Below are 25,981 nucleotides of genomic sequence, written 5' to 3'. Positions count from 1 at the left end.
CTCGGTGCCCTCGGTTTGCCAAGGGTTAAAAGGAGCCGCGCTGGATTCCTAGAGAGGACAGGAAGTGAAGGTCTGGAGAGGGAGGGGAGGATTTGGTGCCCTCGGCTTCCCAAGGGTTAAAAGGAGCCGAGCTGGATTCCTAGAGAGGACAGGAAGTGAAGGTCTGGAGAGGGAGGGGAGGATTTGGTGCCCTCGGCTTCCCAAGGGTTAAAAGGAGCCGCGCTGGATTCCTAGAGAGGACAGGAAGTGAAGGTCTGGAGAGGGAGAGGCGGGCTCGGTGCCCTCGGTTTGCCAAGGGTTAAAAGGAGCCGCGCTGGATTCCTAGAGAGGACAGGAAGTGAAGGGGGGCAGGTCCTCCCTGGCCCAATTCTTTCTTCTCTCCCTCTGCCAAAGCTTCCTGGGTGAGTCTCCTCTCTCTTCCCCCGGAGGGGCCGTGGGGAGAAGGGGGTCCCGGGGGGCAGGGAGGGGGCATGGGGGTCCCTGCGAAGGGGAGAAATGGCAGGCAGGCGTCGGGGCGGAGAGGAGGAGGCTGGGCAAGGGGGAGAAAAGGGGGAGAAGGGCCGAAAGAAGCCGGGGAAGGAAGGGGGGACCCCGGGGTGGAGGCCGAGCCGGGAGCTCATCAAGTACCTTTTGCTGCTTCCTTCCTGGGCTTCAGGTAGAGTTGCACCTTTGGGTGGGCAAAATACAGGTGGGGGGGCGGAGTGTAATTGGGGGGCAACAGATCCCTTGACCTGGTGCAGAAATCCCTTCAAAGCAATCCGTTGTTATTGTTTAGTCGTGTCCGTCTCTTCGTGACCCCCTGGACCAGAGCACACCAGGCCCTCCTGTCTTCCGCTGCCTCCCACATGCTGGGAGCTTCCAGAACACTGTCCCACCATCTCGTCCTCTGTCGTCCCCTTCTCCTTGTGCCCCCCATCTCCCCCAACATCAGGGTCTTTTCCGGGGAGTCTTCTCTTCTCATGAGGTGGCCAAAGTCTTGGAGCCTCAGCTTCAGGATCTGTCCTTCCAGTGAGCACTCAGGGCTGATTTCCTTCAGAATGGAGAGGTTGGATCTTCTTGCAGTCCATGAGACTCTGCACCATAATTCAAATGCAATGTAATGCAACCCATTACAATGATCCAATGGAAGCTCACAGTCACTGCAAACATTCCAGCAACAATATTGACAGGAAATCCTCCTTACCTGCTGGATTTCTGCCTGCCAGAATGATGTAGAAACCCAGCCCAAGAAGTGGGGGGGGGGATGGTGGGAGAGAGAGCAACAAAGCCTGCTTCTCTTCCTCACAGATTGGCATACCCCAGGGCACCGAGGTCCCTTTGGTTCCCCCATGAAATATTTGAGCCGCCCGCCCCCCCTGTTAATGGGCATTGCCATTCAACTGGTGTGTGCACGCTGCATCTTGTGATCAGTTTTGCAGGGTGGGGCTTACTTGGGTCCACGGGCGTCCGATGGGGAGAATTAAATCCTTAATTAACTGAGATTCTGCCCCTTAACATAAATCCTGGCTATGCCCGATGCCTGCTCCCTCCTAATATTTTATTCAAGTTGGCACCCCTGATTGACTGTAGCTGTTCACTGCTGCTGCTATTATGATTATTATTACTACTACTACTTACAAAAGGGACGCAGGTGGCGCTGTGGGTTAAAGCCTCAGCGCCTAGGACTTGCCGATCGAAAGGTCGGCGGTTCGAATCCCTGCGGCGGGGTGCGCTCCCGCTGCTCGGTCCCAGCGCCTGCCAACCTAGCAGTTCGAAAGCACCTCCGGGTGCAAGTAGATAAATAGGGACCGCTTACCAGCAGGAAGGTAAACAGCGTTTCCGTGTGCGGCTCTGGCTCACCAGAGCAGCGATGTCACGCTGGCCACGTGACCCGGAAGTGTCTCCGGACAGCGCTGGCCCCTGGCCTCTTAAGTGAGATGGGCGCACAACCCCAGAGTCTGTCAAGACTGGCCCGTACAGGCAGGGGTACCTTTACTTTTACCTTACTACTTACAAAAGCAAAGGCAAAGGCAAACCAATGATCTCTCCACCCACAAACATATTGAAAAGGCCATAGAATGCTAACCAGCCAAAGGCCCAGTTACAGAAAAAGGTTTTGCCTCCTGGCACCTCAAGATGTCAGGAAGGTGCCAGGCGAGCCTCCCTTGGGAGACCTTCCCCCGAATGGGGAGCCACTGCAGAAAAGCTTCGTTTGTGTGTTGCCGCCACCCAGACCTCTCGTGGAGAAGGCACGCAAAGAAGAGGCTGGATGGCCATCAGTCAGAGATGGTCTAGTTGAGACTGCTGCATTGCCCCAGGGGGTTGGCTAGATGACCCTCAGGGGTCCCTCCCTACTCTACAACTCTCTGGCGCAGGTGTGTGAAGATTTTTAGGTACAAGTTGGATGCAGGGGGTGCATAGGATTCTAGCCCATCTTATGCACCGTTGGCTCAGGAATAAGTCCCGAGTCTCATGATGAGACTCCCAGGCTGTGCAGTCCTGCTTTTTAAATAAATGTTTTCCTTTTCAGATAGTACAGAGCATGGTGAAATCCCAATAAATCGTGCCTTTGCTAGACTCTTTTCAGGCACCTGCTAAAAGCATTCTTGTTTTGGTAAACAGTTTTGCAGGTTTTTAAAAATAAACTTTATTAAATAAACAATAAATGTAAATAAAATAACAGAAGCCAAAACACAACCCATCCTGTAGATTTAAGTATCTGTCCCCAGTGGCCCACTTGTTATCAGAGGCCCAGAATCCACGTTCCTTTGTAAGAAAATATGAAATAAAGTCAAAACAAAATCAATGGGGGGGGGGGAGGAGGACAGGAAATTTTCCGCACCGGCTGTGGGTTTTGATAAAAAAGAAATGGAAATTGGTGCAGTCTCAAAAGAGGCTAGTTCTTTCAAGCTACCCTCAGCCTTTGGGAATCTTGTCACAAGAGGAGTGTAAAGCTCACCTCCGGAGTTTATAAAGGGTATACATGCCTGGTGTTCTTAAGAACACTACAGATTTAGGACATGTGGAAGATCTATACTTTGATGGCTTCCATGCCAGGGTGGGGGCCACATTTTGAGACTGGAGACTTGCGAAGGTCGTGTATAAACACACACAACATTTAAGGAGGAGTGGTGTATTCATCTCATGATATTTCAGAAACATGGCGTCACCAGCTCCTCTGCTTCCCCATACAGATTTGGTCCCTAGGCAACCCCTGATAGAGGCAAATAGGGCCACAACATCTGCCTGGCTTGCAATAAGAGAGCTCGAAGAGTGTGAACTGGGCTCTACATACAAAGCACCCAGCATGGGGGCACCTACATGTAATAGCTACTTGTCTACTTTCTGCCCAAGCCCTGGGGTTGCAGTTTTTAGGATTGGGGACAGGGTGGTGAATGGTTTTGGCACCCAGGATCTACTCTCTGGTCACTACTGTGCAGGCCATGCCAGCCTTAGGAAGTGGGGTGAGGAGCAAACAGGTGAAATTGGAACCACTGCAGATGTTTAGAAAAAGGGCTTCTGTTGGGAAGGGGCTGCCCCATTTGTGCTTCTCCAGGGGCAGGAGAATATCTAGGGCAGGAGAATCCCTGTAGGGCCTCTGAGGTTCCCTTTGCTTCTTCCTCTCTCCCAGGCTCCTCGACTCATCAGGAAGGATGAAAGAGACGGATCCTGCAAAGCTACCAAGGATGGAAGGGGGAAGATGGATGGTTGACCTGGTCAGGTTGTCTTCCGCATCCCTCCCCACAACCTCTGAGCGTTCCCTCTCAGCGACCTCCAAGAGATCTGGTGACGTGGATGGATGGAGCTGGAGAGGTATTGGGGCTTGCTCAGCTTGGGGGTGGGGGGAGGCAGGCAGGCGGATGGAGATGGAGATGGAGAAGGGGAGCACCTTTTCAGGCTCCTCCACCTGCCTGCCTGAACCTCCACTCTTTGGAGGGAGACCAATAGCGTCTGGGATTCCAACATCCTCACTGTGAACCCTGAATGGAGGGATATCAACTCTTTCCTCTCTGAATGTTCTCCATCTAGTCATGCCTTTTTAAACAAGGACCAGACTTTGCTGAACCCCCAGGCCTTCTTCAATATTGGCTTCAGAGCTTTTAGGGAAGCTGAAATAACTTCTGTGAGGTCTGTTGTTTTGGCTTCTGTCTGCATTTGACTGACCTCGGAGATGGAGTGGATTCCAGGACTGAGCCAAACAAAATCTATCCCAGATTAAAGCCAAGCAATATGTCAGTTAATACCAGTCAACAAAGGCAGTGAAAACTATAGTAAGGCCTCACACCTAACTTTCTCCAGTTCTTCCTCTGTCACAAGCATTTATTAACTTTGTTCAATAATGGATGTGAACCATGTCGCCTTCGCTCTGAGTGGGGTTTGGGTCCAGGGCAGCAATGCAGAGTTTGCATGAGTTACACTAACATGGCAGTGCTTTGCTGGGGGAGGGGGGTCAGGATTTGATACTTCTGTGTCATATGCGCCCCTGTCACAGTATGCTGGCAGTGTGGTCCCACCGGTTTCAAGAGAGTCAGGTGCCCCGCAGGCATGCAGAAATGCTGGGGGGGTCAAAGATGCCACACATCAACAATGACATTAAGTTAGACTTCAAGGATGTCTGCTTGAGGCTGAAACAGAGCACTCTCAAGTCTCACAGTGAGGTGGGTGGGGGGCTTTGTTCAATAATCTGGAGCGCCATATCTTTCCGAGGCTCTAATTAGCTTTTCTCTTCATTGCAGATGGTGATGAATTGGAAGGGAAGAACAAGGGGGACCAGAACCGAATCCACATAGCAGAGAAGTCATATAAATATTCAGAGTGTGGAGAGAACATCCGTCAGAGCTCCCAGTCCACTTCCCATCAAAGAAAGAGCTTCGTTAGGAGGGATAGCTTCACTTCACAGGAAAGAACAAAGAGTAGGGAGAAATTGTATCAGTGCAGAGAATGTGGAAAGAGTTTCACTCGGAAGGGCAGTCTCGCTTCCCATCATAGAATTCATACAGGAGAGAAACCCTATAACTGCATGGAATGTGGAAAGAGCTTTAGTTACAGCCACCAACTCACTCCCCATCAAAGAATTCATACAGGGGAGAAACCCTATCATTGCTTGCAGTGTGGAAAGAGCTTCAATCGGAAGGATCATCTCACTTCCCATCAAAGAATTCATACGGGGGAGAAACCCTATCAGTGCTTCGAATGTGGAAAGAGCTTCAGAAAAAGTTCCCATCTCAGTTCTCATCAAAGAATTCATACAGGGGAGAAACCCTATCAGTGCTTCGAATGTGGAAAGAGCTTCAAGGAGGGGGCAACGCTCTCTTCCCATCAAAGAATTCATACTGGAGAGAAACCTTATAAGTGCACAGAATGTGCAAAAAGCTTCAGCCAGAAGGGTAGTCTCACTTCCCATCAAAGGATTCATACAGGGGAGAAAACATATCAGTGTTTGGAATGTGGAAAGAGCTTCCGGAAGGAGATTAAGCTCACAAGCCATAAAATAATTCATAGAGGGGAGAAACCTTTTCAATGCCATGAGTGTGGAAAGAACTTTCGTATCCGGCTGAGTCTCACTTGCCATCAAAGAATTCATACAGGGGAGAAACCCTATCAGTGCTTACAATGTGGAAAGAGCTTTAGTCAAAGTGCACATCTCACTTCCCATCAAAGAATTCATACGGGGGAGAAACCCTATCAGTGCTTCGAATGTGGAAAGAGCTTCAGTCTCAGCCATAGTCTTACTTCCCATCAAAGAATTCATACAGGTGAGAAACCCTATCAGTGCCTGGAATGTGGAAAGAGCTTCAGGGATAGGTCAAAGCTCTCTTCCCATCAAAGAATTCATACAGGGGAGAAACCTTTTCAATGCCATGAGTGTGAAAAGAGCTTTCGTCACAGTTCCAGTCTCACTTCCCATCAAAGAATTCATACTGGGAAGAAACCCTATCAGTGCTTGGAATGTGGGATGAGGTTCAATCGGAAGGATAGTCTCACTTCCCATCAAAGAATTCATACAGGGGAGAAACCTTTTCAATGCCACGAGTGTGAAAAGAGCTTTTCTCAGAGTTCCAGTCTCACTTGCCATCAAAGAATTCATACAGGGCAGAAACCATATCAGTGCTTGGAATGTGGAAAGAGCTTTCGTCAGAGAGGTGATCTCACTTCACATCAAAGAATTCATACAGGGGAGAAACCCTTTCAGTGCCTGGAATGTGGGAAAAGCTTCAGTCTCAGTCACAGTCTCACTTCACATCAAAGAATTCATACAGGGGAGAAACCATATCCATGCCTGGAATGTGGGAAGAGCTTCAGTAACACGAACAATCTCATTTCCCATCAAAGAATTCATACAGGGGAGAAACCCTTTCAATGCCTGGAATGTGGGAAAAGCTTCAGTCTCAGTCACAGTCTCACTTCACATCAAAGAATTCATACAGGAGAGAAACCATACCCATGCCTGGAATGTGGGAAGAGCTTCAGTCAAAGTGGAACGCTCTCTCACCATCAAAGAATTCATACAGGGGAGAAACCCTATCAGTGCTTGGACTGTGGAAAGAGTTTCAATCGGAAGGATGGTCTCACTTCCCATCAAAGAATTCATGCAGAGGGAAGACCAAAAAAGAAAATAAAGCAAAAATTATTAAACAAGGCGCCCATCTAACTTCCCATCAAAGAATTCATACAGGGGAGAAACCCTATCAGTGCTTGGAATGTGGGATGAGGTTCACTTGGAAGGATAGTCTCACTTCCCATCAAATAATTCATACAGGGGAGAAACCTTTTCAATGCCCCGAGTGTGAAAAAAGCTTTTGTCAGAGTTCCAGTCTCACTTCCCATCAAAGAATTCATACAGGACAGAAACCATATCAGTGCTTGGAATGTGGAAAGAGCTTTCGTCAGAGAGGTGATCTCACTTCACATCAAAGAATTCATACAGGGGAGAAACCATATCCATGCCTGGAATGTGGGACGAGTTTCAATCGGAAGGATGGTCTCACTTCCCATCAAAGAATTCATGCAGAGGGAAGACCAAAAAAGAAAACTAATAAAGCAAAAATTATTAAACAACCCGTACCAAACACAGTTGAATGGGAAAGAGAAAGGGAAGGGGGAGAATAACTAAAAATACCCTTTATCACACTTGTATCATATAACAAGAGAATGGGAAACACCAAAGATCTGTTCAAGAAAATTGGAGATATGTTAGGAACATTTCGGGCAAAAATTACCATAATAAAGGACAAAAGTGGGCAGGAGTTACAGTGAGGGAGGGGGGTGAGTATTTGACCCCCTGCTAAATTTGTCTGTTTGCCCTCTGACAAAGAAATAAGCCATCCTTAATTTTAATGGTATGTTTATTTGTAGCTGTGAGAGACAGAATGACAACAAGAAAACCCCCAGAAACCCAGAAGACAAAAGTCAGAGATTGATGTGCTGTGCATTATAATGAGTGAAATAAGTATTTGATCCCTTTGCAAAAGATGACTTAGTACATGGTGTCAAAACCCTTGTTGGCAATTACAGAGCTCAGACGTTTCTGTGGCCACCAGGTTTGCACACATCTCAGGAGGTATTTTGTCCCACTCCTCTTTGCAGATCCTCTCCAACTCAGTAAGATTTCAAGGCTGATGTGTAGCTACTCGAACCTTCAGCTCCCTCCACAGATTTTTGATGGGATTAAGGTCTGGAGACTGTCTAAGCCACTCCAGGACCTTAATGTGCTTCTTCCTGAGCCATTCCTTTGTTGCCTTGGCCGTGTGTTTTGGGTCATTTTCATGCTGGAATACCTATCCTCAACCCATTTTCAATGCCCTGGTAAGATTGATTGCTTCTGTCAACAGGTGTCTTTTGCACAGGTACTGTAACGACCTGGGATAACAGGTAAGACTTCTCCCTTACACCAGGTGCTTCTAATCTCAGTTTATTACATACAGTGAAGATACCAGGTAGATTTGACATCTGGCTGGTTGATAGGGGATCAAGTACTTATTTCACTCATTATAATGCACATCAATCTCTGACTTTTGTCTTCTGGGTTTCTGGGGATTTTCCTGTTGTTATTCTGTCTCTCACAGCTACAATAAACCTACCGTTAAAATTATGGACTGGTCATTTCTTTGTCAGAGGGCAGCGATGGATAATTTTGGGAATATATGCTCCCAATGAAAGGACATCTGAACTTTATAAAGGGGATATAAACTTTATAGGGAATATAATGTTAATGGGAGATCTAAATGGGGCCGTTTCATTAGGTTAGGCAGGATAATATAGAAATTGGACACAAAAGGAAGGGGAAATGCCTAATTCTTTTTTATACATGACAACAAATTAGTGGACTTATGGAGACAAACATCCATTGGACAAGGAATATACATTTTATTATAATGCTTAAAACTCAACAAGTAGAAGAGATGCGGCGTGGGCGACAAAAGAACTGGGTCTTTTGTTGGAAAGTGGAAATACAACTGAGAACAATCTAAGACCACTGTTCAGTATTAGTTATATGTCAAAGGGAACAATTAACACAGAGAAGATGGAGACTAAATGAAGCTTCCGTGTGGGGGCTAAGCTCACTAGCCATCAAAGAATTCATACAGGGGAGAAATCTTTTCAATGCCATGAGTGTGGAAAGAGCTTTTGTCACAGTTCCAGTCTCACTTCCCATCAAAGAATTCATACAGGGAAGAAACCCTATCAGTGTTTGGAATGTGGGATGAGGTTCAATCGGAAGGATAGTCTCACTTCCTATCCAAGAACTCATACAGGTCAGAAACCGTATCACTGCTTTGAATGTATTTTCCAGTATTTTCTGGTTTCTGCCCTCAAGACTTTAGCCATGACATTTTACCCCTCTGCCAGAAGAGCATCTTTAGCTCCCTAGTTTCTGTGGCAACACTTTTTGGGATATGGTTCTTTGCAGGCACAATTGTATTCAATAAAGGCCTATCTTTCCACTCGGACACTTCCTCCTTTTCTTTTGGTTTTCTGCGGGTAACCTCCAGTCTAGGATTCTCTTTTTGAATTTCTCCTACATACACGACTGAATTAAAAAAAAATAAAAATGAAAATGATTTATAATTTTTGGTAGAAACAAATCTTTAAAACATTCAAAAAATGAATCAGCGACAAATTTTAAAACATATTTTTTTCATACTGTGAAGTTCATTTTACAGGTGGTTTGGGGGGGCATTATTCCAAAGCAGAACCCATCTTTTTCACAGGATCCTTATTAAATTTGGGGGTGTCTGCATGTGATCCCATCTCCACAGCTCACATATAAACACCACAGAGAAGGTGGCCGGAGCCTGAAAGGCGAAAGCATCGGCCTCAAATGCAGGCCTCAGGGATGCTTCCCCTCCATGGAGACCTGGGACCCCTTCTCCTTCGGAAGGGACCTCCGAGAAGGTGGCCAGGGCAGATCAGTCCCTGGACCTTGGAGGCAATTCCTAGACTATTCTGGAAAGATGTGTGATGGAAATGACCGGGGGGGGGCACATCGTTAAAATTGTTAAATGTTACAAATATTCTGCCTGAATTTATCCTTTCAACTTGATAGCTCAGGGAAGATACATAGCTTTAAAAATATAAAATTACCTCCTTTGCCAGTTTCCTCCATTCCATTGCCTTTGGAAAAAGGACTCTTTCCCCTGCCACCTCTCCAAGTGTCAAGACATGTATTTGTTGTTGTTGTTTAGTCGTGTCCGACTCTTCGTGACCCCCTGGACCAGAGCACGCTAGGCCCTCCTGTCTTCCACTGCCTCCCGCAGTTTGGTCAGACTCATGTTTGTAGCTTCGAAGACACTATCCAACCATCTCGTCCTCTGTCGTCCCCTTCTCCTTGTGCCCTCCATCTTTCCCAACATCAGGGTCTTTTCCAGGGAGTCTTCTCTTCTCATGAGGTGGCCAAAGTATTGGAGCCTCAGCTTCACGATCTGCCCTTCCAGTGAGCACTCAGGGCTGATTTCCTTCAGAATGGAGAGGTTTGATCTTCTTGCAGTCCATGGGACTCTCAAGAGTCTCCTCCAGCACCATAATTCAAAGGAATCAATTCTTCGGCGATCTGCCTTCTTTATGGTCCAGCTCTCACTTCCATACATCACTACTGGGAAAACCATAGCTTTTACTATATGGACCTTTGTTGGCAAGGTGATGTCTCTACTTTTTAAGATGCTGTCTAGGTTTGTCATTGCTTTCCTCCCAAGAAGCAGGCGTCTCTTAATTTCGTGGCTGCTGTCACCATCTGCAGTGATCATGGAGCCCAAGAAAGTAAAATCTCTCACTGCCTCCATTTCTTCTCCTTCTATTTGCCAGGAGGTGATGGGACCAGTGGCCATGATCTTCGTTTTTTTTGATGTTGAGCTTCAGACCATATTTTGCGCTCTCCTCTTTCACCCTCAATAAAAGCTTCTTTAATTCCTCCTTACTTTCTGCCATCAAGGTTGTGTCATCTGCATATCTGAGGTTGTTGATATTTCTTCCGGCAATCTTAATTCCGGCTAGGGATTCATCCAGCCCAGCCTTTCGCATGATGATAAGTTAAATAAGCAGGGAGACAATATACAGCCTTGTCGTACTCCTTTCTCAATTTTGAACCAGTCAGTTGTTCCATATCCAGTTCTAACTGTAGCTTCTTGTCCCACATAGAGATTTCTCAGGAGACAGATGAGGTGATCAGGCACTCCCATTTCTTTAAGAGCTTGCCATAGTTTGCTATGGTCGACACAGTCAAAGGCTTTTGCATAGTCAATGAAGCAGAAGTAAATGTCTTTCTGGAACTCTCTAGCTTTCTCCATAATCCAGCGCATGTTTGCAATTTGGTCTCTGGTTCCTCTGCCTCTTCTAAATCCAGCTTGCACTTCTGGGAGTTCTCGGTCCACATACTGCTTGAGCCTTCCTTGTAGAATTTTAAGCATAACCTTGCTAGCGTGTGAAATGAGTGAAATTGTGCGGTAGTTGGAGCATTCTTTGGCACTGCCCTTCTTTGGGACTGGGATGTAGACTGATCTTCTCCAATCCTCTGGCCACTGCTGAGTTTCCCAAACTTGCTGGCATATTGAGTGTAGCACCTTAACAGCATCATCTTTTAAAATTTTAAATAGTTCAGCTGGAATACCATCACTTCCACTGGCCTTGTTATTTGCAGTGCTTTCTAAGGCCCATTTAACTTCACTCTCCAGGATGTCTGGCTCAAGGTCAGCAACCCCACTACCTGGGGTGTACGAGACATCCATATCTTTCTGGTATAATTCCTCTGTGTATTCTTGCCACCTCTTCTTGATGTCTTCTGCTTCTGTTAGGTCCTTACCACTTTTGTCCTTTATTATGGTAATCTTTGAACGAAATGTTCCTTTCATATCTCCAATTTTCTTGAACAGATCTCTGGTTCTTCCCATTCTGTTGTTTTCCTCTATTTCTTTGCATTGCTCATTTAAGAAGGCCTTCTTATCTCTCCTTGCTATTTTTTGGAAATCTGCATTCAATTTCCTGTATCTTTCTCTATCTCCCTCGCATTTTGCTTGCTTTCTCTCCCCCGCTATTTGTAAGGCCTCGTTGGACAGCCACTTTGCTTTCTTGCATTTCCTTTTCATTGGGATGGTTTTCGTTGCTGCCTCCTGTATAATGTTGCGAGCCTCCATCCATAGTTCTTCAGGCACTCTGTCCAGCAGATCTAAATCCTTAAACCTGTTCCTCACTTCCACTGTGTATTCATAAGGGATTTGATTTAGATTGTATCTTACCGGCCCAGTGGTTTTTCCTACTTTCTTCAGTTTAAGCTTGAATTTTGCTATAAGAAGCTGATGATCTGAGCCACAGTTAGCTCCAGGTCTTGTTTTTGCTGACTGTATCGAGCTTCTCCATCTTTGGCTGCAGAGAATATAATCAATCTGATTTCGATGCTGCCCATCTGGTGATGTCCACGTGTAGAGTCGTCTCTTGTGTGATCCCCTTCATGGATCACTGCCCCTTCATGGATCACTGCCTTGCCGTGGCGAAGGGGCTTGAAGAACTCAGAGAAGCTATGAACTATGCCGAGCAGGGCACCCAAGATGAACAGGTCATAGTGGAGAGTTTTGACCAAACGTGATCCACCTGGAGGAGGAACCGGCAAGCCACTCCAGTATCCCTGCCAAGAAAACTCCATGGACAAAGACAACAAGACATGTATACACACCTCCTAACCCAGGAAATGCCCAGAGGTGACAATTGCTGGGCTCATTGTTCTCCAAGGGAAGCCAGATCTCATCACCGGACTTGCCTCAGGCTCCAGACATGCAAAGGAAGTTCTGTTGTACTTTTGGGTGGTGGGTACTTAAGACATGTTTGCCTATGCTAATCTTATACTTGGGTGTTGTCCTGACACATTTGCCTATGCTAATCTTGTGTAACCCTCCCCTTTCTGACATTTTAGCGATGTAGCAATGATGTATTGATGATTCTGTGCAATGTATTGATGATCCCCCCTCCTGCCGCAAAAGGCAATCAGGCCGTGTTTGCGGCCTAGCCGGGCCCGCGATGTCCTCCTAGGTCAGCAGGGGCCCTGGGCCGGCGGTAAACGATGCCTCCCCCGCCGCCGCAAAAGGCGAGCAGGCCGCACTAGAAGCCCCGCTGGGGCTCAGGCCAGCAGCCAGTGGCAGAGCAGTCAAGCTCCCTCCCACGCTGCGGCCAAAAAGCCAAAAAGGCCGCAACGTGCCCAACCGAGCACGCCAAAAATGTGGCCTAGCCTGGCGGAGGGGCCAAATCTCTCCCCCGCCCTCTCATCCAGGCAAAGCAAAGAAGGCTGGCTAGGACACGCTCCTGATATTGATCCTGATCCTGGAAGGAAGAACAGCAAAAGAGGCTTGAGCAAGGGAGTCATCCTCTTTTCTTTTGGCCTTAGGCCCACCCCCGGCCAGCCGTCCATTGTCCTCCCTGGCCAAGGGCAGGTCAAAGGCCGGATCAAGCAGGTAGGTGGCACCCGCCCAGGTGAGCCCCGCTTGGTGCTGCAAACCCCGCCCACCCGTGGGGAAGGGAGGGTGGATATTCTGGGATATGGTGCGAAAGTTTTAAAAGTTAATGTTGCCCCATGCTCAGAGTTCATACTGCTGTTTGAACCTGTTGCGCAACAATAAAGAATCTAAGTCTACTGACTGCTGTTTTGCTCCAAACTACTTGGCTGGAATTTCGTTCTTTTACTGACCACATGGACCAGTGGGGGACTTGTACCCCAATGAGCTGGGCTGCTGAGAAGTCTCTCAACCCAGAGTTTTCTTTAACAGAGGCCATATAAAGTTCCTTTCCCCATTTGTCAGGAGCCTGATCTCCCTTTGGGGCTCCTCCATCTGCGCCCCAAGGTTCCTCCAAGGCCTTAGGAAAGGAAACTGATGCAGGCTCTGGTTGCTCCCCAGGGCCTTGCAGGGGATTCAAGCTGGGGGGGGGCTGTCTCTTCCACTGGCCATTGCAGCCCCCAAGAAGCTTGCCTGGCCTCTCCCAATGGAGAGGCCTCCTCTGTTGGGCAAACATGACGAGGAAAGAGGCCGCCCTGTAGAGGCAATGCCACCATGGCAGGAAGGCGGCTGAGGATACCCAGAGAGTGCTGGCACCCAAAGGTGCCACCCTCCTTCAGCCAGGAGGAGAAACCCAGAGTGTGGGACCCATGCGGCCCACGGGGGAGCCATGGCATCTCTGGGAGCGGCTGGGGCCTCCAGAAGATACAACATGGTGTTCCTGCCTATTTCAGAAAAGGGCGGGAGATGCCATATCCTGGCCCTGCCGCCTCTGTGGGCTCCTCCTGGGCCTGCCTGGCTATGGGGTGGGGGGAACCCAGCTGACCCTCAAAACAATGGGGGAAAGCAGAACAGAAGGAGAGGGAAGGGAGCCCCTTCCCCATCCCTCTCCCCACCTTCCTGTGTTTCCATGCCTGCCTGTGGGGCTTTTATGGGGGGGACTGTTAGACAAAAACTGTCCAGGGGATCTTTCCCAGAGGGATTCAGATGTCTCTGTGAAAGGAGTCACAGCACTGCAAGGGCAAAGACCCCCCCCCAGCTCATGCTGGAAAGAGGGAGTGCGCATTCTAGTTCACATCACAGATAATTTTTAACCCAAGACCGTCCGAATATCCTTCCTCCAATTCCTATTAGTTAAGAAACAGGCTTCCCGCAAGGCCTTCTTCATGCTTACTCAGAAGTAAGTCCTACTCTCCCATGCGGGCAGGCATGGTCATTTCTTTTCTCTTAACGGGGGGGGGGGGCTTCCACATCTGCCCCCCCTTGAGTCTCCCCCGCCCAAAGGATCGCATGTGCGTTTCATTCCTTGCATGGGACACTTTTTCCTCTATTTTTCCTGGGATAGAAAGCGGCTGCAGAAGCAGGAAAATCCACTTGGCGGGGGGAGAGATCATTTTCGGGAGGGGGGATCTCCTGTCTGGGAAGCCGCCCCCTCCATCCTTCCCCCCCACTCGCTGAGCTGGAGGGTTTTCCCCCGGGGGGGTGTCTTGATGGAGCCATCTCTGAGCCCAAGACACCTCCTGCCACTGCGCAGACTTCCGCCTCTTCTCCATCCCAGCCTTTCCTTGGGATCCTGGAGCCTCTCTTTGGGGGGAGAGCCAAGGTAACCCCCCCCATGGCCACCCCCGCCTCCCTTGGTGTTAGTCTGCTTCGATGTGGGCTCCTTGGGGCAGAGGCCTTGGCACAGAGGGAGGGAAGGGGGGCAGCCCCTAGAGCACAGGCGCAGAAGCAGGAAATCTGCGCGCATGGAGAGGTGGGCTCGGTGCCCTCGGTTTGCCAAGGGTTAAAAGGAGCCGCGCTGGATTCCTAGAGAGGACAGGAAGTGAAGGTCTGGAGAGGGAGGGGAGGATTTGGTGCCCTCGGCTTCCCAAGGGTTAAAAGGAGCCGCGCTGGATTCCTAGAGAGGACAGGAAGTGAAGGGGGGCAGGTCCTCCCTGGCCCAATTCTTTCTTCTCTCCCTCTGCCAAGGCTTCCTGGGTGAGTCTCCTCTCTCTTCCCCCGGAGGGGCCGTGGGGAGAAGGGGGTCCCGGGGGGCAGGGAGGGGGCATGGGGGTCCCTGCGAAGGGGTGAAATGGCAGGCAGGCGTCGGGGCGGAGAGGAGGAGGCTGGGCAAGGGGGAGAAAAGGGGGAGAAGGGCCGAAAGAAGCCGGGGAAGGAAGGGGGGACCCCGGGGTGGAGGCCGAGCCGGGAGCTCATCAAGTACCTTTGGCTGCTTCCTTCCTGGGCTTCAGGTAGAGTTGCACCTTTGGGTGGGCAAAATACAGGTGGGGGTGTAATTGGGGGGCTACAGATTCCTTGACCTCTTCGTGCCCCCCTGGACCAGAGCACGCCAGGCACTCCTGTCTTCCGCTGCCTCCCGCATTTTGGTCAAACTCATGCTGGTAACCTCGAAAACACTATCCAACCATCTCATCCTCCGTCGTCCCCTTCTCCTTGTGCCCTCCATCTTTCCCAGCATCAGGGTCTTTTCCAGAGAGTCTTCTCTTCTCATGAGGTGGCCAAAGTCTTGGAGCCTCAGCTTCAGGATCTGTTCTTCCAGTGAGCACTCAGGGCTGATTTCCTTCAGAATGGAGAGGTTGGATCTTCTTGCAGTCCATGAGACTCTGCGCCATAATTCAAATGCAATGTAATGCAACCCATTACAATGATCCAATGGAAGCTCACAGTCACTGCAAACATTCCAGCAACAATATTGACAGGAAATCCTCCTTACCTGCTGGATTTCTGCCTGCCAGAATGATGTAGAAACCCACCCCAAGAAGTGGGGGGGGGATGGTGGGAGAGAGAGCAACAAAGCCTGCTTCTCTTCCTCATAGATTGGCATACCCCAGGGCACCGAGGTCCCTTTGGTTCCCCCATGAAATATTTGAGCCCCCCCCCTGTTAATGGGCATTGCCATTCAACTGGTGTGTGCACGCTGCATCTTGTGATCAGTTTTGCAGGGTGGGGCTTACTTGGGTCCATGGGGTCCGATGGGGAGAATTAAATCCTTAATTAACTGAGATTCTGCCCCTTAACATAAATCCTGGCTATGCCCGATGCCTGCTCCCTCCTAATATTTTATTCAAGTTGGCACCCCTGATTGACTGTAGCTGATCACTGATGCTATTATTATTGTTGTTGTTGTTAAATTTGTATCCTGCCCTTCATCCAAAGTTTACAGGGCGAATCACAACAGAAACATGCAAAATTAGAACACCAAACGCATAATGAAACAAAGGCAAAGGCAAACCAATGATCTCTACTCCCACAAGCATATTGAAAAGGCCATAGAATGCTAACCAGCCAAAGGCCCAGTTATAGAAAAAGGTTTTTGCCTCCTGGCAACTCAAGATGTCAGGAAGGTGCCAGGCGAGCCTCCCTTGGAAGACCTTCCCCCGAATGGGGAGCCACTGCAGAAAAGGTTTGTTTTTGTGTTGCCACCACCCAGACCTCTCGTGGAGAAGGCATGCAAAGAAGAGGCTGGATGGCCATCGGTCAGGGATGGTCTAGCTGAGACTGCTGCATTGCCCCAGGGGGTTGGCTAGATGACCCTCGGGGGTCCCTCCCTACTCTACAACTCTCTGGCACGGGTGTGTGAAGATTTTTAGGTACAAGTTGGATGGAGGGGGTGCATAGGAGTCTAGCCCATCTTATGCACCGTTGGCTCAGGAATAAATCCCGCTGATCATGATGAGACTCCCAGGCTGTGCAGTCCTGCTTTTTAAATAAATGTTTTCCTTTTCAGATAATACAGAGCATGGTGAAATCCCAATAAATCGTGCCTTTGCTAGACTCTTTTCAGGAACCTGCTAAAAGCATTCTTATTTAGGCAAGCTTACTCAGATGCTTGGGAAGCTGAAGGAATTTTAAACTGTTTTAATAGTTTAGCTTTTGTATGTTTTAAAGTAGGGTTGTTAATTTTTCTTGATTTTACTGCTGTGATTTATTGTTTTGTTTTATGTTTTGGTAAACAGTTTTGCAGGTTTCTAAAAATAAACTTTATTAAATAAACAATAAATATAAATAAAATAACAGAAGCCAAAACACAACCCATCCTGTAGATTTAAGTATCTGTCCCCAGTGGCCCGCTTGTTATCAGAGGCCCAGAATCCACGTTCCTTTGTAAGAAAATATGAAATAAAGTCAAAACATTTTTGCAGGCCAAAAAAAATATATCCATATGGGGGCGTGACAGGAAATTTTCTGCACCGGGTACCACCTGACCTTGCTACGCCACTGCCAGGTGGTGCATGGGGGTCCCTGTTCAGATCATGCCTGGTGGGTGAAGACCCCCAAGTCAGGCCGTGGAGGCCAAGCCAGGCCAGGGAGGGGCGAGTTCACAGGAAGTCTGCAGCTCTGCTGCTCCTTTGGATCCAGATGCTGCCTTCCTTTTTGGGGAGGGGGCTTTGGGTCAAGGAAACCTGGGCATGCAAAGAAACCCCCTTCAGATTGGGGGATAAGTCACATTTGTTAACAGAGGCTGTAGCCAGACGGGAACATTTGCACATGGAAGGAGCACAGGGAGAAGACAAGCCCTTCTGCATCTGCAGCAGCACAACCGGACCACTTCCTCTGTCCCAGATGCAACAAAACATGTCTCTCCCCTATTCAGACTAAACAAGTGGATGAACTAATGTGAAAGCAAATTTCAGATCTATCCTCAGGAAATGCTAAACAAGGATAAAAGACTCCTTCTCCCAACCTTATGGGACATATCAGGAGGGATTATCAGTCATTGGGTGGCTTGTACTATTAACAGAGGACATGGAACACATAAAATCCTTTTTGGCTGACAGCAATTCTAACCATCCTGAAAGGTACTTGTAAAACCTTCTGGGGGAAAAATCTAGCAGAGCGTCTGTGGGTTTTGATAAACAAGAAATGGAAAATGGTGGTCTCAAAAGAGGCTAGTTCTATCAAGCTACCCTCAGCCTTTGGGAATCTTATCACAAGAGGAGTGTAAAGCTCACCTGCTGTATACATGCCTGCTGTTCTTAAGAACACTACAGATTTAGGACATGTGGAAGATCTATACTTTGATGGCTTCCAGGCCAGGGTGGGGGCCACATTTTGAGACTGGAGACTTGCGAAAATCGTGTATAAACACAGACAATACCTAAGGAGGAGTGGCGTATTCCTCTCATGATATTTCAGAAACGTGGCGTCACCAGCTCCTCTGCTTCCACATACAGATTTGGTCCCCAGGCAACCCCTGACAGAGGCAAATAGGGCCACAACATCTGCCTGGCTTGCAGTGAGAGAGCTCAAAGAGTGTGAACTGGGCTCTCCATTCAAAGCACCTAGCATGGGGGCACCCACATGAAATAGCTACTTGTCTACTTTCTGCCCATGCTCTGGGGTTGCAGTTTTCAGGATTTGGGACAGGGCGCCACTTGTTTTGGCACCAAGTTCTGTCCAAAGCCCCACTGAGTTCAATAGGATCTACTCTCTGGTCACTACTGTGCAGACCATGCCAGCCTTAGGAAGTGGGCTGAGGAGCAAACAGGTGAAATTGGAACCACTGGAGATGTTTAGGAAAAGGGCTTCTGTTGGGAAAGGGCTGCCCCATTTCTGCTTCTCCAGGGTCAGGAGAATATCTAGGGCAGGAGAATCCCTGCAGGGCCTCTGAGGTTCCCTTTGCTTCTTCCTCTCTCAGGCTCCTCGACTCCTTAGGAAGGATGAAAGAGACGGATCCTGCAAAGCTAGCGAGGATGGAAGGGGGAAGATGGACGGTTGACCTGGTCAGGTTGTCTCCCGCATCCCTCCCCACAACCTCTGAGCGTTCCCTCTCAGCGACCTCCAAGAGATCTGGTGACGTGGATGGATGGAGCTGGAGAGGTATTGGGGCTTGCTCAGCTTGGGGGTGGGGGGAGGCAGGCAGGCGGATGGAGATGGAGATGGAGAAGGGGAGCACCTTTTCAGGCTCCTCCACCTGCCTGCCTGAACCTCCGCTGTTTGGAGGGAGACCAACAGCGTCTGGGATTCTAACATCCCCACTGTGAACCCTGAATGGAGGGATATCACCTCTTTCCTCTGTGAATGTTCTCCATCTAGTCATGCCTTCTTAAACAAAGACCACACTTGTCTGAACCTCCAGGCCTTCTTCAATATTGGCTTCAGAGCTTTTAGGGAAGTTGAAATAACTTCTGTGAGGTCTGTTGTTTTGGCTTCTGGCTGCATTAGACTGACCTCGGAGATGGATTCCAGGATTGAGCCAAACAAAATCTATCCCAGATTAAAGCCAAGCAATATGTCAGTTAATGCCTATAAACAAAGGCAGTGAAAACTATAGTAAGGCCTGACACCTAACTCTCTCCAGTTCTTCCTCTGTCACAAGCATTTATTAACTTTGTTCAATAACGGATGTGAACCATGTCGCCTTCACTCTGAGTGGGGTTTGGGTCCAGGACAGCGATGCAGAGTTTGCATGAGTTACACTAACATGGCAGTGCATTGCTGGGGGAGGGGGTCAGGATTTGATGCTTCTGTGTGATCTGCGCCCCTGTCACAATATGCTGGCAGTGTGGCCCCACCGGTTTCAAGAGAGTCAGGTGACCCGCAGGCGTGCAGAAACATGCCACACATCAACAATGACATTAAGTTAGATTTCAAGGATGTCTGCTTGAGGCTGAAACAGAGCACTCTCAAGTCTCACAGTGAGGTGGGGGGGGGACTTTGTTCAATATTCTGGAGCGCCATTTCTTTTTGAGGTTCTAATTAGCTTTTCTCTTCATTGCAGATGGTGATGAATTGGAAGGGAAGAACAAGGGGGACCAGAACAGAATCCACATAGCAGAGAAGTCATATAAATATTCAGAGTGTGGAGAGAACATCCGTCAGAGCTCCCAGTCCACTTCCCATCAAAGAAAGAGCTTCGTTAGGAGGGATAGCTTCACTTCACAGGAAAGAACAAAGAGTAGGGAGAAATTGTATCAGTGCAGAGAATGTGGAAAGAGTTTCACTCGGAAGGGCAGTCTCGCTTCCCATCATAGAATTCATACAGGAGAGAAACCCTATAACTGCATAGAATGTGGAAAGAGCTTTAGTTACAGCCACCAACTCACTTCCCATCAAAGAATTCATACAGGAGAGAAACCCTATAACTGCATGGAATGTGGAAAGAGCTTTAGTTACAGCCATCAACTCACTTCCCATCAAAGAATTCATACAGGGGAGAAACCCTATCATTGCTTGCAGTGTGGAAAGAGCTTCAATCGGAAGCATCATCTCACTTCCCATCAAAGAATTCATACGGGGGAGAAACCCTATCAGTGCTTCGAATGTGGAAAGAGCTTCAGAAAAAGTTCCCATCTCAGTTCTCATCAAAGGATTCATACAGGGGAGAAACCCTATCAGTGCTTCGAATGTGGAAAGAGCTTCAAGGAGGGGACAATGCTCTCTTCCCATCAAAGAATTCATACTGGAGAGAAACCTTATAAGTGCACAGAATGTGCGAAAAGCTTCAGCCAGAAGGGTAGTCTCACTTCACATCAAAGGATTCATAAAGGGGAGAAAACATATCAGTGTTTGGAATGTGGAAAGAGCTTCCGGAAGGAGATTAAGCTCACAAGCCATCAAAGAATTCATAGAGGGGAGAAACCTTTTCAATGCCACGAGTGTGGAAAGAGCTTTCGTATCCGGCTGAGTCTCACATTCCATCAAAGAATTCATACAGGGGAGAAACCCTATCAGTGCTTCGAATGTGGAAAGAGCTTTAGTCAAAGTGCACATCTCACTTCCCATCAAAGAATTCATACAGGGGAGAAACCCTATCAGTGCTTCGAATGTGGAAAGAGCTTCAGTCTCAGCCATAGTCTCACTTCCCATCTTAGAATTCATACAGGTGAGAAACCCTATCAGTGCCTGGAATGTGGAAAGAGCTTCAGGGATAGGTCAAAGCTCTCTTCCCATCAAAGAATTCATACAGGAGAGAAACCTTTTCAATGCCATGAGTGTGAAAAGAGCTTTCATCACAGTTCCAGTCTCACTTCCCATCAAAGAATTCATACTGGGAAGAAACCCTTTCAGTGCTTGGAATGTGGGATGAGGTTCAGTCGGAAGGATAGTCTCACTTCCCATCTAAGAATTCATACAGGGGAGAAACCATATCAGTGCTTGGAATGTGGGAAGAGCTTCAGTCAAGGCGCCCATCTAACTTCCCATCAAAGAATTCATACAGGGGAGAAACCCTATCAGTGCTTGGAATGTGGGATGAGGTTCACTCGGAAGGATAGTCTCACTTCCCATCAAATAATTCATACAGGGGAGAAACATTTTCAATGCCACGAGTGTGAAAAAAGCTTTTGTCAGAGTTCCAGTCTCACTTCCCATCAAAGAATTCGTACAGGGGAGAAACCATATCCATGCCTGGAATGTGGGAAGAGTTTCAATCGGAAGGATGGTCTCACTTCCCATCAAAGAATTCATGCAGAGGGAAGACCAAAAAAGAAAACTAATAAAGCAAAAATTATTAAACAACCCGTACCAAACACAGTTGAATGGGAAAGAGAAAGGGACGGGGGAGAATAACTAAAAATACCCTTTATCACATTTGTATCATATAACAAGAGAATGGGAAACACCAAAGATCTGTTCAAGAAAATTGGAGATATGTTAGGAACATTTCGGGCAAAAATTACCATAATAAAGGACAAAAGTGGTCAGGAGTTACAGTGAGGGGGGAGTGAGTATTTGATCCCCTGCTAAATTTGTCTGTTTGCCCTCTGACGAAGAAATAAGCCGTCCTTAATTTTAATGGTATGTTTATTTGTAGCTGTGAGAGACAGAATAACAACAAGAAAACCCCCAGGGACCCAGAAGACAAAAGTCAGAGATTGATGTGCATTACAATGAGTGAAATAAGTATTTGATCCCTTTGCAAAAGATGACTTAGTACATGGTGGCAAAACACTTGTTGGCAATTACAGAGCTCAGATGCTAAGCTCACTAGCCATCAAAGAATTCATACAGAGGAGAAATCTTTTCAATCCCATGAGCGTGGAAAGAGCTTTTGTCACAGTTCGTCTCACTTCCCATCAAAGAACTCATACAGGTCAGAAACCGTATCAGTGCTTTGAATGTATTTTCCAGTTTCTACCCTCAAGACTTGAGCCATGACATTTTACCCCTCTGCCAGAAGAGCATCTTTAGCTCCCTAGTTTCTGTGGCAACACTTTTTGCAATGTGGTTCTTTGCAGGCACAAATGTATTCAATAAAGGCCTATCTTTCCACTTGGAGACTTCCTCCTTTTCTTTTGGTTTTCTGCGGGTAACCTCCAGTCTAGGATTCTCTTTTTGAATTTCTCCTACGTACACGACTCAATTAAAAAAATAAATAAATATGAAAATGATTTATAATTATAAAAACTAATTTTTTTGGTAAGAACTCTTTAAAACATTCAAAAAATGAATCAGCGACAAATTTTAAAACATATTTTTTTCATACTGTGAAGTTCATTTTACAAGTGGTTTGGGGGGGGCATTATTCCAAAGCAGAATCCATCTTTTTCACAGGATCCTTATGAAATTTGGGGGTGTCTGCATGTGATCCCATCTCCACAGCTCACATATAAACACCACAGAGAAGGTGGCCGGAGCCTGATAGGCGAAAGCATCGGCCTCAAATGCAGACCTCAGGGATGCTTCCCCTCCATGGAGAGCTGGGACCCCTTCTCCTTCGGAAGGGACCTCCGAGAAGGTGGCCAGGGCAGATCAGTATCAGGGAAGATACATAGCTTTAAAAATATAAAATTACCTCCTTTGCCAGTTTCCTCCATTCCATTGCCCTTGGAAAAAGGACTCTTTCCCCTGCCACCTTTCCAAGTGTCAAGACATGTATACACACCTCCTAACCCAGGAAATGCCCAGAGGTGACAATTGCTGGGCTCATTGTTCTCCAAGGGAAGCCAGATCTCATCACCGGACTTGGCTCAGGCTCCAGACATGCAAAGGAAGTTCTGTTGTACTTTTGGGTGGTGGGTACTTAAGACATGTTTGCCTATGCTAATCTTATACTTGGGTGTTGTCCTGACACATTTGCCTATGCTAATCTTGTGTAACCCTCCCCTTTCTGACATTTTAGCGATGTAGCAATGATGTATTGATGATTCTGTGCAATGTATTGATGATCCCCCCTCCTGCCGCAAAAGGCAATCAGGCCGTGTTTGCGGCCTAGCCGGGCCCGTGACGTCCTCCCGGGTCAGCAGGGGCCCCGGGCCGGCGGTAAGCGATGCCTCCCCTGCCGCCGCAAAAGGCGAGCAGGCCGCACTAGAAGCCCCGCTGGGGCTCAGGCCAGCAGCCAGTGGCAGAGCAGTCAAGCTCCCTCCCACGCTGCGGCCAAAAAGCCAAAAAGGCCGCAACGTGCCCAACCGAGCACGCCAAAAATGTGGCCTAGCCTGGCAGAGGGGCCAAATCTCTCCCCCGCCCCCCATCCAGGCAAAGCAAAGAAGGCCGGCTAGGACACGCTCCTGATATTGATCCTGATCCTGGAAGGAAGAACAGCAAAAGAGGCTTGAGCAAGGGAGTCATCCTCTTTTCTTTTGGCCTTAGGCCCACCCCCGGCCAGCCGTCCATTGTCCTCCCTGGCCAAGGGCAGGTCAAAGGCCGGATCAAGCAGGTAGGTGGCACCCGCCCAGGTGAGCCCCGCTCGGTGCTGCAAACCCCGCCCACCCGTGGGGAAGGGAGGGTGGATATTCTGGGATATGGTGCGAAAGTTTTAAAAGTTAATGTTGCCCCATGCTCAGAGTTCATACTGCTGTTTGAACCTGTTGCGCAACAATAAAGTCTCTAAGTCTACTGACTGCTGTTTTGCTCCAAATTACTTGGCTGGAATTTCGTTCTTTTACTGACCACATGGACCAGTGGGAGACTTGTACCCAAATGAGCTGGGCTGCTGAGTAGTCTCTCAACCCAGAGTTTTCTTTAACAGAGGCCATGTAAAGTTCCTTTCCCCATTTGTCAGGAGCCTGATCTCCATTTGGGGCTCCTCCTTCCGCACCCCAAGGTTCCTCCAAGGCCTTAGGAAAGGGAACTGATGCAGGCTCTGGTTGCTCCCCAGGGCCCTGCAGGGGATTCAGGCTGGGGGGGGGCTGTCTCTTCCTCTGGCCATTGCAGCCCCCAAGACGCCTTGGAAGAAAGGCAGGAGACCCTCAGCAGACAACAGCCAAGCTCGGTTCTTCTCCAAAATGGCTTCCTCTTCTCAGGCAGCTTGCCTGGCCTCTTCCAATGGAGAGGCCTCCTCTGTAGGGCAAACATGGCGAGGAAAGAGGCCGCCCTGTGGAGGCAATGCCATCATGGCAGGAAGGCGGCTGAGGATACCCCGTGAGTGCTGGCACCCAAAGGTGCCACCCTCCTTCAGCCAGGAGGAGAAACCCAGAGTGTGGGACCCATGCGGCCCACGGGGGAGCCATGGCATCTCTGGGAGCGGCTGGGGCCTCCAGAAGATACAACATGGTGTTCCTGCCTATTTCAGAAAAGGGCGGGAGATGCCATATTTATCCTGGCCCTGCCGCCTCTGTGGGCTCCTCCTGGGCCTGCCTGGCCATGGGGTGGGGGGAACCCAGCTGACCCCCAAAACAATGGGGGAAAGAGGAACAGGAAGAGAATGAAGGAGAAATGAAGGAGAAGCTGGGAAGGGGAGCAGCCAAGAGGAAAATTCAGGAGGAAAACACCCTCAGGAAAGTGGGCGAAGAAAGCAGATTGGCCAGCTGTCCAAAGCAGATGCTTCTGATTGGTCCTGCCCCGCTCTGGGGTGGGAAATGGGGTCAGATGATTCTGGGAGCCCAGTATAAACTGGTTTTCTGGCTGGAAACACAGGGAAAGGATGGCAGGTGTCCCTCTTGTTTTTAACTGGCGTTGGGAGAGTCCCATGGTGAGGGGCTGCCCCCTGAGCAACATGCACCCCTCCCTCTCCCCATCTTCCTGGGCTTCCCCATTCCTGCCTGTGGGACTTTTATGGGGGGATGGGCTGTTAGACAAAAACTGTCCAGGGGATCTTTCCCAGAGGGATTCAGATGTCTCTGTGAAAGGAGTCACAGTACTGCCCGGGCAAAGACCCCCCCCCCAGCTCATGCTGGAAAGAGGGAGTGCGCATTCCAGTTCACATCACAGATAATTTTTAACCGTCCAAATATCCCTCCTCCAATTCCTATTAGTTAAGAAATTGCACTTTACAGGCTTCCCACAAGGCCTTCTTCATTTTTGCTCCTTAATATGTTCTCCCACCTGTTACATACATTACCTGGTCATTCAAATTAGCCATTTCTCCCACAGAGGTGTGTTCTATACTATTCATGAAGCGTTTGAGCATGGGCACTCATTCTTCAGCTACCACCTGCTATTTCTCCTTGTTATATCGAGTCACCTCTCAACTGTAAATCTGTCCCTCTTTCAAGGCAAACCACCGACTTCTGACACGTTCTTCCTTTAGTTGTAACACCAGCAAGGAAAGGAGCCTCTGAGGGAGTATTCTCACTTGTCGTGTCCAACATCTGCTTTGTCTCATCCGTAGTGTCTCCAGCAACTCAGGTTGTCAAGGTCAACCATTCCCCGAAGGGACCCCCTTCTTTTGGGTGTCGGTTGAAACCTTTTGCAAGCAGAGGTTGAAACAGAACCTCAGTCTTTGAAGGCAGGCACGGTCGCTTCTTTTCTCCAACGCCTTCCACCATGAGAGGAACGCAGTGGGGTTGTGAGGGGGGGAGAGAGACGAGAGACCCCCCTGCCGCCCCTTTGTCTGAGAGCCCTCCTTTCTGCTCCCCTCACAAGAGGGTCCCCCTTTTTTCTCTCCGTGTCTGAGGGACAAGAGAGGAGGAGCCCCTCCCCCCGCTGCTTCCTCCCCTCAGCGGCTCTGAGGGAAACGACTTTTCCCGCCTTTTCCCAACTTCCCGCCTGAGCCTCGCCTCAGTTTTAGGCGCCAAGGAGGCCGGTTCCTGGCAGACCAGGCTGCAGTATCCCTGGGCTCCCTCGTTTATCGGGGTATTTCTTCTAATTCGCCCCCATTTCTCTTCATATCTCTCGCTTTTCAAGCTTCTCTCTCTCTAGAAAGGCTG

The 25,981-nt window shown here is 48.6% G+C and overlaps 3 protein-coding genes across 3 annotated transcripts; all 3 read left to right on the top strand.

Moving 5' to 3' along the window:
• Positions 1 to 375: 375 nt before the first annotated feature.
• Positions 376 to 22,170, top strand: LOC307199123 (uncharacterized protein). Its single transcript, XM_079946771.1, has 3 exons — positions 376 to 401; positions 18,592 to 18,773; positions 19,675 to 22,170. Exons 2-3 carry the CDS (start codon positions 18,614 to 18,616, stop codon positions 21,462 to 21,464), a joined length of 1,950 nt encoding a protein of 649 aa, XP_079802897.1. The 5' UTR covers positions 376 to 401; positions 18,592 to 18,613; the 3' UTR covers positions 21,465 to 22,170.
• On the top strand, positions 567 to 6,657 carry LOC307199112 (uncharacterized protein). Its single transcript, XM_079946752.1, has 3 exons — positions 567 to 655; positions 3,611 to 3,792; positions 4,716 to 6,657. The coding sequence occupies exons 2-3, from the start codon at positions 3,633 to 3,635 to the stop codon at positions 6,629 to 6,631; spliced, it is 2,076 nt and encodes a 691-aa protein (XP_079802878.1). The 5' UTR covers positions 567 to 655; positions 3,611 to 3,632; the 3' UTR covers positions 6,632 to 6,657.
• LOC307199292 (uncharacterized protein) lies at positions 6,670 to 8,930 on the top strand. The gene is made up of 2 exons (XM_079947104.1): positions 6,670 to 8,615; positions 8,702 to 8,930. The coding sequence occupies exon 1, from the start codon at positions 6,688 to 6,690 to the stop codon at positions 7,087 to 7,089; it is 402 nt and encodes a 133-aa protein (XP_079803230.1). The 5' UTR covers positions 6,670 to 6,687; the 3' UTR covers positions 7,090 to 8,615; positions 8,702 to 8,930.
• Positions 22,171 to 25,981: the final 3,811 nt, after the last annotated feature.

Source organism: Podarcis cretensis (genome assembly GCF_951804945.1).
Source record: "Podarcis cretensis genome assembly, chromosome: 12".
NCBI lineage: Eukaryota > Metazoa > Chordata > Lepidosauria > Squamata > Lacertidae > Podarcis > Podarcis cretensis.
This window is presented reverse-complemented; position numbering and strand designations above follow the sequence as displayed.

What these genes read in the sequence shown, in the direction of transcription:
- LOC307199112 (XM_079946752.1), top strand. Translation starts at nt 3,633, where the DNA reads ATGAAAGAGACGGATCCTGCAAAGCTACCAAGGATGGAAGGGGGAAGA. An exon ending in GGATGGATGGAGCTGGAGAG is followed by an intron (nt 3,793 to 4,715) that starts GTATTGGGGCTT and finishes TCTTCATTGCAG; the next exon opens with ATGGTGATGAATTGGAAGGG.
- LOC307199292 (XM_079947104.1), top strand. Translation starts at nt 6,688, where the DNA reads ATGAGGTTCACTTGGAAGGATAGTCTCACTTCCCATCAAATAATTCAT.
- LOC307199123 (XM_079946771.1), top strand. Translation starts at nt 18,614, where the DNA reads ATGAAAGAGACGGATCCTGCAAAGCTAGCGAGGATGGAAGGGGGAAGA. An exon ending in GGATGGATGGAGCTGGAGAG is followed by an intron (nt 18,774 to 19,674) that starts GTATTGGGGCTT and finishes TCTTCATTGCAG; the next exon opens with ATGGTGATGAATTGGAAGGG.